Source organism: Enoplosus armatus, chromosome 14, assembly GCF_043641665.1.
Source record: "Enoplosus armatus isolate fEnoArm2 chromosome 14, fEnoArm2.hap1, whole genome shotgun sequence".
Taxonomy (NCBI): Eukaryota; Metazoa; Chordata; class Actinopteri; order Centrarchiformes; family Enoplosidae; genus Enoplosus; species Enoplosus armatus.
In genome coordinates this window covers 13033036-13048101 of record NC_092193.1, presented here as the reverse complement: position 1 = coordinate 13048101, position 15066 = coordinate 13033036, and the positions used below count along the sequence as shown (strand labels likewise).

Below are 15066 nucleotides of genomic sequence, written 5' to 3'. Positions count from 1 at the left end.
ATATTCATTGTTTTTTGTCCTTCTGCACATGAGCAGAGGTTTACAATAAATTATACCTGATACCCATCACTTTGATTTGAGAAGCAGTCCATGATACAGACATGTTGAGCTGATGCTCAGTGTAAAAGAAGAAAAAAAAAACAATGTAAAGAAATTCTGTATGTAATCAGTATTAAACTTGTTCATCTTAAGTGTTCCTCCCTTCAATCTTTATTATCTTCTTGATTATCTCAAAGCTCTGACATTTCATTCTGACCTGCATTAACTGTGCAGCAGGTTGTTTTTTCATTAGATTTATTTTCCACCACTTATTCCTTCATAGTATACTTTTATTTATTCACACATCACATTTGGGTGCATTTTCACACATTCACACCTGCTGCTGGCCCTACAGCAGCAGCTGACTTAAGTGCTTTGCTCAAGGGCACAACAAGCACAGATGCAGAGGGGAGGGCTAAGCAATGACTCATGTTCTTTCCTTCTTCTGCTTTTTATCACCTCTCCAGGAATTTGACTCAGTTGTGTTCTTGCCACCAACCACCGGTCTCAAGAACCTGTTTGTCGAAGCTCATTTAGCGATCAACGATCACACAAAAAGAGAGTTGATGAGATCAAAGTGTGGTCTGGGGAAAAACACGTGACGTCTTCTGAGTTTTTCTGGGATGCCTCTATCTGGCCACAAATATCTTTCCATGCAGTAACTCTGCCTGCAAGGCAACTCAGCCGCGCTGCAGCCCTCACGAGGGGCGCGGACAGCTCGGAAATGGCTCGATGATGACTTAGTGACAGTCTGCAACAGGTGGAGGGACTCAGAATAGCTCGGACATGGCCTGATCCAAATGCTTAAGACCCGCGTTGTCACATTCAGGCGTCTAATAACCATGAAGTCAAGTGCGTCACACTACAGCTTTACGGGAACTCTTTGCGCTATTTTATCTGGATTTGGCACTTTATAAGAGAGGCAAGTGCGCGCAGGCACCAGAGGAAGAAACTTGTCATTCAGCCAACTCAGAAATAAGCAAGAATAACAACTCTGCTTTGTTTTTTTAATTCCCTTGGATCCTTTGAAGGAGTGTTTTGAATTGAAGTTACAGTATGGGACAGCAAGGCTCCAAATCCTCCATAGAAGCGCGGGTGATTTTCCAGCGCGTGGACGCAGCGGACATGTGTCAGAAGACGGACTCATGTCCCACTCCAGCCTCCGTTGTCCGCATTCAGAAGAGGGTGACCAGTCAGTCGGTCTGTCTGCACTCCTCCGCCCGGGCGCTGGAGAAGTCAACACCCCATTCATGGCCCCAAAGCCGCTGCGACGCCGGGGGGCTGGTGTACGTGATGGACAATCCAACCGGTGGCGTGTGGGTGAAGCCGGGAGAGAAATGGACCAGATCCTGATACAAAAATAAAATCTTCAGGAAAAATGCAAACGAATTGAATGGAATTAAGCCAAACACCCCATGACTGGAAGCTTTGGCGTGGAGCAGCAGGATGCCGCTGCTTTGGGTTCCTGCGCACGCACACTGCAGCGTCCGGTGCCGAGGTGGATTTAAATCGTCTCAGCGACATGGCGGGTCGGCTGGACTGATCACTAATTTATTGATTTAGTCTATATGAGACATTCATATATTCAGTGTCAGACTGCATGAGAGGAGGTGAAGGGTGCCATGAGATAATGTGTTTTCTTTGGAAACATAGTGCCACTGTCTTGTTTCCAACATGACTGTGAGCGATTATGTCTGTTAGTAAGAATGAATACACTTTTTCAGAATAATGTGGTGTATAGGTCAAATGAAAGAAGTGAGCTTGGGTCAAGTCAGTACTGAGAGTTGGATAACATCAACCACTCTATTTATATGAACGAGTGTGGTTTGTAAACACCTGCACTTCAGACGAGAGTCAAGGTGAAAATTGCATCCTTCCAATGGCTGACCAATCTTCATTTATTTTTCCTTCCTTTTCATTTGACTTCATCCTCTTTAGAATTAAATTTTACTACTGTATGTAATACCATAGCGCACAAGTTGTGACAAGTGTGGTAGTTTGAATGTGATGGTGTACAGGTTAATGTTTATGGGTCCTTTTGTTTTTAAAGAAGCTCTGGAAACTTTGAGGAGGTTTGGGGAAAGTGGTGGTGGTACAACATCCACTTGACATTTCACATTTCTGTCAATAGGATGTCACAGTTGGACTGTGTGGACTGTTGGAAAAGTATGTTGAAATGAATAATTCAAAAGAACCTTAAAACCTCATTATGTTCTTATATGGGGGGGCCAACGCTGGTTCAGTAAGAAACTGCATTTCTTTCTTTGACAATTGAAGTCTGGATATTGTTCCTTATGTTTACATATTTATTGTCACTTGCACTGAGGCAACTGTTGCGTTGTGGAACGAATGTGATCCATAAGTGAATATGCGATTAAAATGAAGTGTGTCACAATGAATTTTCAAGCAAATGATTGTATCTCATGTGTGCAACAATGTACCCAAGTCCTTGTGCACCATGGTCAAATATAATGAAACCCATTTCTCCTTTCACCTTTATTTCTTTCTAATTAATTAACACATAAATAAGAATATATGTGTGATGGCCACAGCCACACATGGTAATAAGATCCCAATTCACACTTATGTTCACACCTTATGTTACCTACATAGGTAATTTCATTTGCAGTCAACAACACTTAGTCAATGAACATCACAGTTTGTTTGATTTGTAATCCAGTTTATTAATCATTTGTTTCTTAGTCTTTGAGTTACCTGGTTTTTGGGGATGGTTACTTCCTGGTCGTTGGGGGGGGGGGGGGTATGTAGTTGGTGTCCATCTTGTTTACCTCTTGTGTTATATTTGGTTTGGCTGAGCCACTATATATGTTCCCTTGTGTGTCATTGTAGCAGGTCAGTTAGTTCAGTTAACAACTTGTTGCGTTGAGTACAGTTATGCTATGGTGACCTCTTTTATAGGCCTAAGTATCACCATCTTAGTTTGTAATGTTTTTGCATTTTGTGGGTGAATAAAAACCCAGGTTTGCAACTCCTGTCTCCTTGATGCCTCACTGCTTGGTCCCTAACAATCTCATTATCATTCCAATGTGCTTTTGAGACTCTGACTTAAAGCATAACTTAAGTAGCAGACAAAATAACTTAGGATAACCTTTTATAACCCGAATGGCCAGATGAACACATTGTCAGTGCATAATATGGCCAACAGAAGAACAATATTGGTCTTATAGAGGCAATAACATTGCATGGCTATTCATACAGCGTAAATAAACCAAGCATATCCTCTGGTTGCTACAAACTTTGCCCTGGTGTGGCACCTTATCGGTGAACTGTGAGTTAGTCAGTATGGAGCTAATGGCTTATCTATAAAACTCCGGGCAACGCACTAAGCAAACACAGCGTCAAAGGAGTACTGTAAGGTGAAGATGTGACTATCCCACTTGAGTCGACTGCCTTTATCTATCCACGTCGCCATGGGACTGCGAGGATCTAAACCTCCAGAAGCCCAAGTTCTCCTTCTGGGCCTGGACAACGCTGGAAAATCGACTCTCCTCTACAAACTGAAACACAACGCGTGCGTCAGCACGGTTCCTACCATCGGCTTCAACGTGGAAATGCTCGAGGCGAGAAAGAACCGGAAGAACATCGTCCTGACCGTGTGGGATGTAGGTGGGCAAGGAAAGATGCGCGAGCACTGGACGAGTTTCCACCAGGACACAGCAGCTGTCGTGTTTGTTGTGGACAGCTCGGACAGGGGGCGTCTGGCGGAGGCGCAGAGGGAGCTGGAGAGCACCCTGAGGAGCGAGCAGCTGCGGGGCCGTCCGCTGATTCTTCTGGCCAACAAACAGGACGTGAACGGCGCTCTGACTGTCACCGAAATCAAGGACAGGTTCAACCTGAGAAAGATTTGCTCCGCTCGGGATTGGTTCGTTCAGCCTTGTTCCGCATCGACGGGAGTTGGAGTTGAAGAGGCTTTCAGACGAGTGATCCAAATGGTCAAACTCCCATCAGACCCTGGAGCGATGAGAGACAATATCAAGGAAACAGTGAACTACTTCAGAACGACCACCAGACGTTAAGTTTTATTTATATGAAATGTGTTTCAGACCACTGGCAATCTGACAAATGAGTGTTTAAATAAGTTTGTTCTAAATATAAACTCCTTTATACCAACTGATGTGTATTATTTGATACTAATCATAAAAGTAGTCTTTTCATAAAATGATATGCAGTACAAAGTTGCCACGTATGCAATGTTCCAGGTAAATAACTAACAGATGTTGGGGCCCCATACTGATAAGATTCATTATTGTTTGGATGTCTCCCTTGGAATGTGGGAGTTATGCGATAGAGGTCTCTTTTCCTGACCCCTAGACTGCTGTCCAAATAACTTGTATATCATCGGTTTTGGGGTACTGAGGGACCCTAGGGAAACATAAGTTTATAGACTCATGTGTTATAGTAGGACCCCTGTATGCCTAAATGTATAAAAGACGAGTTTGAACAGTGTTCGAGGCAGCAGTACTGATTCGGCTACGGGTGCTGTACAGGTCAAGATGCGCATGCCTGTTGATCCTGATCTTTGATGCAAATAAACAATATTATGTGAAAAGTCAGTATCAGCGGAGTTTCCTTCCATCATCGGATCATCGCCTACATCTGGGGAATGAAGAAGAAATTAACAACACAACAATAAATCACATGTAAAGAGATCCGACCTTCTGGATAAGTCTACATTTCTTTTAAGCGCATGTACAGTATCCCAGTACCAACTACAGTATCCTGCAGGCCACTTAAGAGAGAGTGAAAATATCAGGCTAGTTGTTATGATACTGTTATGGATACCACAGGAAACACAAGATACCATGAAGTCTATTACTGTGCATTAAACGCACTGCCGAGTACCACAAACACACATTAACTGTAGAAATGATTTTACCGGTGTGCAGCAGCATATCGTCTTTCAATATTTAAACAGAGTTCGATTATCTCACGCAGCCACGGGCATTTACATTAAACTCTTGGGCTCATAGAGTCATCGCACTGATACAGCATCAATATCAGCGAGATAAGAAAGACAAGTGCTTTCGGAGATAAAGAGACTGCTGCGGTGATCCTCGGTTGTGAAAGATGCCTTTGGCTGGAGTTTATCATTTCAACTTGGTAATAAATGTTGGTAATCCATTAATAAATCCTTTACTTTCTAACAAGTCTGCAGTTCTACTATGTATTAGGGTTTTTGCAACAATCCATCCAGTCTGCAGTGGTACAAGTTGATAAGTTGTTATGTAATGGCTTTTGTTTTTCATCCAAAAAGACAAAGCAAGTGTCGTGCTGGAGGATGACACACACTGGCCAAAGGTTTTTATTCACGACTTGGCAACCCCAAAGTTGTTCTAATTAATGGTTTATTACTGATTTATAAAGCATTACTATATGTGATCTATTAACATTAGCAAATAAAACGTGTCCTATTATGAAACTGGCTGATGCATGCCTCGGAACAAATGGAGCAAAGAGCGATAAAATCGTTGGCCATTAGTCGGTATATCTCGCACACAGTTCAGGCTGCTGCAGGGGGAAATACCAGACAAAGTCCGGGCGGTTTGTGTTTCTGAAATGTCAATTATAATGATATAAAATACAATCTCAGATGTCGAATCTACAGCGCTGTATAGTGAAGTCCCAGTGCATCCAACCTACGTCGTTGTCATGTAGCTTGTCCCATGTTGGACCCCTCTGCTCACATCCCGCACTGTTTCTTCATATGTCGGCAGACGTTTGCATTGATCGTACGAGGGCAGCTGAGCAGCAGGGGTTGGATCCACCGAGTGGTCCGGCGTGCAGCTGTCCACGAGCGGTTCTTGGGATGTGGTAACAGTTGGGTGTCCATTGTCTGGCGGGGTGAGCTGCCTGGATCTGGAGCACAACACTCGCTGGACGAAGTACCCCACGGCGAACAGAAGCAGCATAATAAGCACCCCAGAAAGTTTCCGGGTGACCATGGCGATGTTGTAGTAAGTCATGTCCACGAACTGCTTGCAACAGGTGACGGCAGTGGTGTCGTTTCCCTGCGCGCAGCAGACCTGGTCATCCCGGCAAATGTCCTGTCCACATTTTCGGATGGAATAAACAACCGTGCGAAGCAGAAAGCAAACAGTGAACACAGCCACTGCTTGGCATTTGTAGGAAAGCATCGCTGTCGCGTCCGAAGGGGAGATATGACCCAGTGAATCGATGGTAAGGCTTGGGAAACAGGGTGCAGGCGAGACGAATTCACTTGTGGATAAAACGCTGAAAGATGAGTTGGTTGAAACGCTGACGCAGAGCCATCATCCACGCACCGCATGCCCAGAGGACACAGGGAAACAGAGGAAAAAAGAAGGGAAACGGACAGTCAACACAATACAACATGTCCACATGTTCACTCAATGAATGGTCAGCACTCAGTATTCACCAAAGAGCAATTGGAGCTACGCAGACTCAAAAGTGTACTTCAGCGTGCCCCTGATTTATTATGCACTTAGCGGGTATATTGATGCCGTCCAGCAAATCGTAAACACAGTCTTACATACAAAGGCTTATTCATTTGATGTGGAAGTAAACAGGCGCCCAGGAGATCGACCAGTCGCGTCGGAAGCACAGAGACATGACCCATGACGGTGAAGGTGGGAGGGCACATTGGAAACAAGCGGCCTGCAGGAGCCATTGCTGATGTTTCAGGACCGTGGACAGCGATCCACGCGCCCACTGGGGGGAAACAATGAGGGGCGCTGTCCAAGGTGCTGACACAACCAAAGCCACATAACTAAATGTTGTAGCTGGCAAGAGCACAGAGTGTTTCCATTTGCAATATTAATACTCGTGTACATTAAAGGGGTCAAGTCAGGTCTTTCCTTAAAAGGCTGCAATGGTTTGGTCGACGTCCATTTAGGCTGATTAGTATACATGATGCCGGAAGTGCAAAGAGCTGCACCTGTCAACAAGGATATTTGTTAAAACTCTAAATGAGAGGCTACAACAGCTGTGCTACTTTCTTTACTCACAATAGCCAGTAATAAGCCATTTTTCATGAAATTATTTTAATAAAAACAACTTAATTGCATTAAGTGACTAAATATTCTCAAAAGTTACATGATTTTGATCAAATTTTCAGTAAGCCATTACTACGGAGAGCTGTGACTAATGTTACTGGATGTGACAGGCGAAGCAAACATTTTATATTACATCATATACCCTCAATGATTAATCAATAATGTGACTACATGATAAGTAGGTTGTGGGTAGTAATGGAGGAAAGTGCTCCCTAACAGCATGTCTGCTTTTCTCTCCAGACCAGAATAGCTGGAATTATGTTGGATGAATCTTTACAGTGAATGTCAAAAGGATGCATTGTGTGTTGTGTATTGTTTGTGTATTTGTGTAAAATAACAACACACAATGCATCCTTTTGCTTTGGTCTGATGACTTTGAGTGCTTAAAACTCGATCCTAATTAAATTATTCGCTGAGGACATATCAAGTTCTTGGCAAAGAACTACTGGATGCTGGATTTTGTAGAGACCGGATATCAAATAATTGAGATAATGTGTGTTGGATGTTGGGCAGGGGCAACGAAAAAGGCCAAGTAATATTTATTGGACAAAAAAATACAAGAACTTGAACAAAGTAAATGGGTAATTTCCCTTCACAGAAGATTGAGAGTGAAGTTGACAAGAAAAACTATTTCAAGCGAGATGGTATTTTGAATGACGAGCTTAAACTCTGCATTCACAGGTGTTGTCATCTTGACAACACCTGTGAATGTGTTGTCAAGATGACAAATGTTTGTTTGTCCTGTACATGACAATGAAATGTTTATTTTTTTAATCCTCAGCAGTCTCCTCTGTGCTCCCGGGTCTCAGGTGGTCCTGTTCTTTGGTGAAAGTGCCATTTTGGAATCTGTTGGCCTTGTACCAATTTTGCCGGATGGCACGACAATAATGGGTCCCAGCTGGATAGTTCGCTCTGTAAAACAACATTTTCATTTCATTCAAAAAAATGAAGGTCTCTTTCAGCTTCACTAAAAAAGGTTCAATGAATAACTGGTCCCAATAAATAAACAGATCAAAAACTCAACCGTTTCAATTCTGTAAAATCTAACACGGACTGTAAAACAGTCACTTAGATTTCACTATTTAGTCTGTATTAACGACCTGTCAGTAAATTTGGGAATGTAAGATTTGTCTATGAAGTTTAAGTTGTATCTAGATTGATCTCATGTAAAAAGAAGAATTCAGCAAATCTAATTTCAATTGTACTCACCTGCTTTGTACTCTGCTCCTCTCTTCATCAATCGAGCAGACAATTGCTGAGGTTGGTTGTGTTGGCTCTGGTGCATTCCTGGACGAAAACGCACATAACTGGCTGGGTGTTGTTCGGGTCCGTTCTGGACTAAACTCTTCTGAGGGGTCACGGAGGGCCATGCTTTGGTGCTCATGGTAGTTTTAGGGCGTTCTGTAGACAGAGGCTCCTCAACCCGATGGGAGATATCGCAGCTTCTACATGCCTGGTCATTCCCATCGACTGACCTCCATCTGGATAAAGGAGGCAATTAGCAAAATGAAGGGAACTCATCATTGCACCTCAGAGCGCGTTTTGTAGAAGGGAGAACATTTTCAGATGATATAGTATTCAAGAGGTACAACTTCACTCCTTGTTTTCTGATACTGTGAAGGGAGAACTGACTGTGCCGATTATGAAATTGCTGCATCATTAATATAATACCTGTTCTCAATTACAGAGCAGGCCCTGTTCTGAGAGCTGGCAGTTAACCCGACTGACACAGCCTTCACGTAGCAGGTTATGTAGACCTGTGGGAGAAGAGTTTAGTGTGAAATATGATCAAGCTCCTCTTCCAGGTCTCATGTTTATTGAACAGAATAATGTAACTAATGCAACTCTTACACTGGCATGCACAATGCACTTTTAATAGAAAAACAAAATACAGGGTTAACTAACCTGATTGCTGGGCTCCTGGTAGAACCTGAAGGCATCAAACTGAAATCTCAGCTTGTGCTCTTCAACTCTTGGTAGGAAACGGGAGCTGGAGTTCGTCAGGTAAGCATCAACAAGACATCTGTTAGAGCAGCAAAAGAAGACAAATGTTGGGAATGCAGTAACTTCAACTTCAAAAAGAAATCACAAAAACTGGAACGATAATATCAACTATAAGACATAAATCTTTAACTTAGGGCTGCAGGATGGTGGGCTTTTAAGATTTGGTGGTGGAACTCACCCATAATGCTCAATAAAGTCATATCTAAAGGTAGCCTCTGCATCAGGAGTTGCTGTGGCAACGCAGTGGTCAACATAGACTCGCAGGGGCCTGTGGTTACCAATGACGGCAGAAACTTCGAGGTGAATGGGGTCACCCAGGAAGTAAGAGTACGATCCCCTCTCAAACTGCCAATCATCTGTGGAGATGATAAATAAACATTCAAGATATATTCAATCATTAAAACTGTAGCATGACGCTATTCTGAACATGCCTGGGAGTAGAGAAACCTGCTCTATGAATGTCCTCCTTTAAATACCTGTCATTAGTAGCAGATTGAAATCTATCTGATCGTCTGCTGAGGCCATGGAGACAAAAGGAACCCAGGTGGGATGCAGGGAAATCCCATCCACAGCATACTTCCTGAAAATAGGAAAACACTGTTTAAGTGTCCAAGAAGGCCAAACGCAAGAATAAAATCATATCAAAATCTAAGTAGCTGGTTCCAACTGTACACACATAAAACGACTGTGTCAAAGTGTGCAGGACTTACTTATCATAATGACATTCAACTGGAAGAGTTGCTCCATCCAGTCTAAGCACACCATCAGATGGAGGTTCAGGTGAGTAGACCAGAACATTAGAATAGATGATCTCCTCTTTGGTCGACTGAAAGGAACAATGAACATATAATTCCACATGGCAACAAAACAAGACACCTGACACTAAGTGAGGCGGTCACTGTAAAAAGTACAGGAGACATCAAAAAGTTAAAACTCGTGCACACGAGTGTGCAAACCCACCTAACAGCTGATGAATTTGTGATAAATTCACTTGAGCTGCATCCCATATAAAAAAAAATGCTTACTGAGAGTTTAGTCCCACAATCCATCAGGTGGGCCCGGATGGTGAATTCCGCCTCCCCGGATGGGACTGCTCCGCATGCACTCCCTTCACTCACCGACTCCGAGCCCAGACGCAGGTGTCTGCCGTCCACCTGAAGGCCCATATCAAACATGTCCGCCTGCACCACAACCTCCATCGAGTCCGGGTGGCAGCTGACCGCGACGGGTCGAGGCCGCACGCTGAGCTGCGCGCTTTGCTGCTGCTGCTGGATCGAGGTGACTTGAGGCTGGAAGTTACTTTGAGTCCTGCTCGTGCTGGAGCCTCGGCCATACAGTGTGGAAACTGAGATGAGGATGATTATCCACCAAGAAGAAGTTGTTTGAAGGTTGCGGTCCATTCTCGGCCTGGAACAGGTTTGGAAGGAGGCCTCTGAAAATATCCCCGCAGCTGTAAGTAATCTTCCGCAAACACACCTGGACGCAGGTGACTGATTATAACCCTGTTCCACTCAGCGTGTCTGTGCGTCGTTACGTGAAATCTATCAACATAACAGTGTTTAGCATTTTTAGCCCACGTAATTAATTAATAACAGACAACATTATTATAGATAGACATATAGACAACAACTTCATATGTAGCCTACGTGTTTTGGTGGTGTGGTCCTTTGGCTAAGCTATGAGCCAAATGTTCCACTAGGTGGCACTGCAACTGCAGAAATAAGTTCACTTTGCTCTGCGAAATCATTGTATCTCCATCGACTCAGTTTGAATGAAATGAATGAAGTAAAGCATTTCGGCTGAAGAGTGTTAGTTCGTTAATAACGTGTTCTCAGTGTAAAAAGTATATCTGTTTTTGCCTTTGAGGTCTGTCCCGTCACCGTTTTACCATCCATTTAATCATTAAATTGAGATAGGACCTTTTGGTGTAGGACAAGTACAAATGTACACCCTCCTTGGAAACAGGGTACGGAAAGGAGCAGTTTGACAGGGAAATGATGTTGACACACTTTGTATTTTAACAGTCTGAAATGACAAAGACATGATACAAGAGAAAGGGCCTGGCTGCAGACTAGGCAGAGGTTTAAAACTCTCTTATCCCTGGGTTCTGCCTCACAGGCTACCTTAGCAGGGGTTGTTGGAGCTATGTGCAGACTGAGAGGAAGTTAATTTGAGGAAGTTGTTTGGTAAAAAAAAAAGTGTTAATATTCTCCTGAAAAGATGCTGTTTATAGCATCAGTCAGATAACAGCGCTCTTTGCAGGAAAGATGAAATGCAACATTACCATGTCATTAGGTATCATGTCTCTATTAATTAAAACAGGATTTTAAGTAGGATTAGTGCTTTAATAATACAGCAGTTTACACAATTTCAATGTTTTTGTTATGCTACCTTTCTACTTTTTTAAATGCAGTATTACCCCCCAAAATTGTTTTTTTCTCCTTCTGACTTCATCATGTGCCACCACTGAAACCAAACCTCCAACCTTGTGTGTACTACAGAGATCCATTTGAACAAGGTATTGATCATTTTAACATATTTTTCTGCTTGTGCAGTCGGCTTTGTGAAATAGGAGTAGCAGTATGATCCCAGTATGGTGCAATTTTTGTTTTTCATTATTATCACATGTATTTAGATATCCTGCTCTTTCTGTCTCTCCTGTCTCTCCTGTATTCGACTCTGATCTGTTTCCTCAATAAATTGTCTCACACGTTTTCTGTGGCAGGAGCGTCATAGGTCTCTCTCAACCCCAGCAGCCACAAATGTCAGTTGTGCCAATTCCGTTGGAAACACAGACAGGATGAAAATTGAAACAAAAAGCCACATTTGACTTTCAGTGAGTCTTTACAACCAACACAGCTTACTTGCAACTTGAAATATCATTCTTAAAAAAATGAAAGATCACTTGAGTCTCCAGCTGACTAAGAAAACTTTGTCTGGGCATTCTGCCGTTAACTTTTTGTTATTTGTAAACAACTCCAACCCTATAACCCTGATCTCATTGTGACTCCATTTCAAATATTAGTTTAATCCAAACCATAAACCAGACACTGAACATAGTTTGACTGACTTTCACATCCTTCTGAATATCAAAAGACTGTTTTACTGACATTATTATGGTCAACTGATGTAAGTGTACAATTAACACTGGACTTTCCAAATGAAGTGTGAGCAAACACTACGTTGCATTCTGTCTAATTGTCCCAAGGCTCAGCTGGTGTTGAGTTGGTTACAGGAAAATACAGTAAGGTGTGTTGTTTAGTCCAGTGGCAAAATACCTCCAGGATTTCATGCCCATTGTAAATGAGAGCTTTTCTCAATGAAAGCAAATTAAATATTTTCTGTAAATCACATATATTGTTGTGGTTGCAATAGATTAATCAACTGACTGGTAAGAAGGAAAGTCCAATGACAAAAGTAAAACAAAAGTAAACACCAGTGAATAAATGAAGGATAAATCAGCAGGATTTATGCAGGAAAAAAATATTTATTTGATGATTCTTACAACAAAGTGAATAATATAACAATAAATAGTTGAAAAATAAATAGTCCAGAATAAAACAAATGATTAATAAATAAATAGCACAGTCTGTAAATACACTTTATAAAAAAAGTACTTCAACACATCAACTTGATGTCAAATATAAGTTACATGACTACATTTAAAAATAAATATGTACCTTTTAAAATGTTATAAAGTAGACTGAAGTGTTTTCTGTCACAATTTGATTATTTGGATGAAACATGAAATGTTACTGTAGTTTATGTCATTTTGTATGTAAAATGGTTCTGTATAGGTTTCTAAAACTACTGATCTGTTAGAGCTCAATGGTTCATTTAGTGTGTTCAGCAGAGTTCATGTATACAATGACTCTATTGATTGTGATGGTGCGGACATGGAAGCCCTTCAGCACTTTGCAGAGGCTCAGTCTCCCATCGAAGGTGCTTTGATGCAGCTCTGCAGCAGCCTTAAACAAACACAGAGGAATTAGGGGTGGTTTATTACAATTGGACTATGACTGTTCTTCCAAAACACTTTAGTGCTGTTTAAGTAAATTAAAAAAGAACACACAACTGTGTCTTAACTCATGGTTACGGCATGCATTAAGAGATCTCTTACCTCCTCTGAGGCCACGTCTGTTGGCAGAGACCATCTAAAGCAGTTCTGTTGAGAGCAAAAGATGAATTCTTAACATCTTTGACACTTAACTACTGTCTGTCCTGAGCAATTCAGTATTGCATAAGATGTGGCTATTCAGCATATCACATTTAAAAACAGATGAAAGAGCTTGTAGGAGGTGATTTTTGCATAACAGCCCTTCATGAAACTAGTGTTAAGGGTCAATAGCACTGGTGCAAATGGTGTGAAACAAGTGAAGCTGAATACCTCCATGAGTTCTCTGAGGCTGGACAGAACGGTAGGGCCGAGTAAACTGTCAGGGTCCGGCTGAGAAGCTAGAAACTTGTAGTAGTGATGCAAATCCTCCCCAATGTTTGTCAGACATGACTCCTGGATGGAAAAACAGCAAAGACAATCGTAAAGACAATATATGCATATATACATAGTGTTTATTTTATTGGATTATAATTTAGTCCGAGACAACAGCCCAACCGGAAATGTGTAAATTAAGTTATATGTTTATAACTAAGTCTTTGTTAAAAGAGGTGTTTCTATTCTATTTACAAACATGAGAGGGGCACAATAATAGAAACACCTCTCAATATACTGCAGTCCTGTTCAACAGCAACACTAACCAACATTTAATAAACGCCTCTATGACAGTGTCCACAAAAACGGAACATTATTGGCATCATGGAAGTAATAATATTAGATTGTATAGGCATACCTAATAAAGTGGACACTAAGTGTATATAAACAAGTAAAATACATTTGCTGAAGGTTGTTTCTGCTTACTTATATTTAATTTGTACATTTCTAAAGCCAAATAATTTGACTTTCATAGGCTCTCTAAAGATACATAAAACTAGAAAAATAAAACAAAATAAAGAGAGGTAGAGCACAACATACCCGATCAAATTTTGACTTAACAATTCCTGAGCATGTTGATTCCTGTGGGATAAAAACACAGATTTTAAGTAACACGGCCACAAAAGGTCGATGTGCCTGGACATAATATAGAGTTGTATGGGCTGCAACATATTAGGATATAGTACTGTTACAATAATGAGTATTTGTTCTGTCTCAAACTTGAAATACCCACATATAAAAACTGATGATTTACCTGCGGTGAACACACAGATGCCGTGTTAGTCTCCATGTTGAGCTCCATGCTCTGCTCTGCGCAGTCGAATCCCCTGAACAGGTTCTTCTACGACACGGAAAGATCATTGTTTTTAACTATAAATTAAAAACTCTTTAAAGATGACCAGTGTAAAAATAAATCTTTGTTCAGTTTTACGCGCCTACCTGTGTGAGTGCATTAGTGATGTTGTGTAGAAGTGTCCATGCGTATAAAACACAGGAGTCGTTCATCGGCTCTTTACTCGTCACTGGCAAAGAGTGGCTGACCTGAGGACAGGCGAGCACCAGGAGCAGCAGTGCAGGAGCGAAGTCTGACAAACAAGAGCAAAATTCTCAAAGTAAACCTCCACTTTCAACTACTTTGTTGCAAAAAGAAAATACTGTTCAGTCAGGGTACTTAATACTCACAGAGATTGACGAATGGCATCTTGGATGAGGCTGTTGATTCAGATTCTTTGCTGTAACTGACTCTTTCAGACATCCTTAAGTGTTTTATACCCAGACTGATGCAGGGATTTCCCTCATGGTATTGCAGTGTGTTGACACCTAACTGTAAATTGAAAGTTCTCAGTCAAGGTTGTGTAAGTTTTCCCCTATATCACTAAATGCTTTGGTGAAACTGGAATTAACACAAACGCTGATGAGTAATGGTTACTGCTTGTTGTTGACATTTCCAAAGAGTGCAGAGTGAAAGCATTATGTTATGTG

At 41.7% G+C, this 15066-nt stretch overlaps 3 protein-coding genes across 3 annotated transcripts; 1 reads left to right on the top strand and 2 right to left on the bottom strand.

Annotated features, from left to right (window-relative positions):
• Window positions 1-3461: 3461 nt before the first annotated feature.
• Window positions 3462-4076, top strand: arl14 (ADP-ribosylation factor-like 14). Its single transcript, XM_070918967.1, has one exon. The coding sequence runs from the start codon at window positions 3471-3473 to the stop codon at window positions 4074-4076; it is 606 nt and encodes a 201-aa protein (XP_070775068.1). The 5' UTR covers window positions 3462-3470.
• Window positions 4077-7896: 3820 nt separating this feature from the next.
• Window positions 7897-10495, bottom strand: LOC139296929 (zona pellucida sperm-binding protein 3-like). The gene is made up of 8 exons (XM_070919496.1): window positions 10121-10495; window positions 9806-9921; window positions 9572-9675; window positions 9274-9451; window positions 8997-9114; window positions 8763-8848; window positions 8301-8572; window positions 7897-8003 (listed from the first exon to the last, which is right to left on the bottom strand). The coding sequence occupies exons 1-8, from the start codon at window positions 10493-10495 to the stop codon at window positions 7897-7899; spliced, it is 1356 nt and encodes a 451-aa protein (XP_070775597.1).
• A 2433-nt stretch (window positions 10496-12928) lies between these two features.
• Window positions 12929-14785, bottom strand: LOC139296384 (interleukin-12 subunit alpha-like). The gene is made up of 7 exons (XM_070918777.1): window positions 14767-14785; window positions 14524-14669; window positions 14339-14425; window positions 14125-14166; window positions 13483-13605; window positions 13216-13260; window positions 12929-13063 (listed from the first exon to the last, which is right to left on the bottom strand). Exons 1-7 carry the CDS (start codon window positions 14783-14785, stop codon window positions 12929-12931), a joined length of 597 nt encoding a protein of 198 aa, XP_070774878.1.
• Between the last annotated feature and the right edge of the window lie 281 nt (window positions 14786-15066).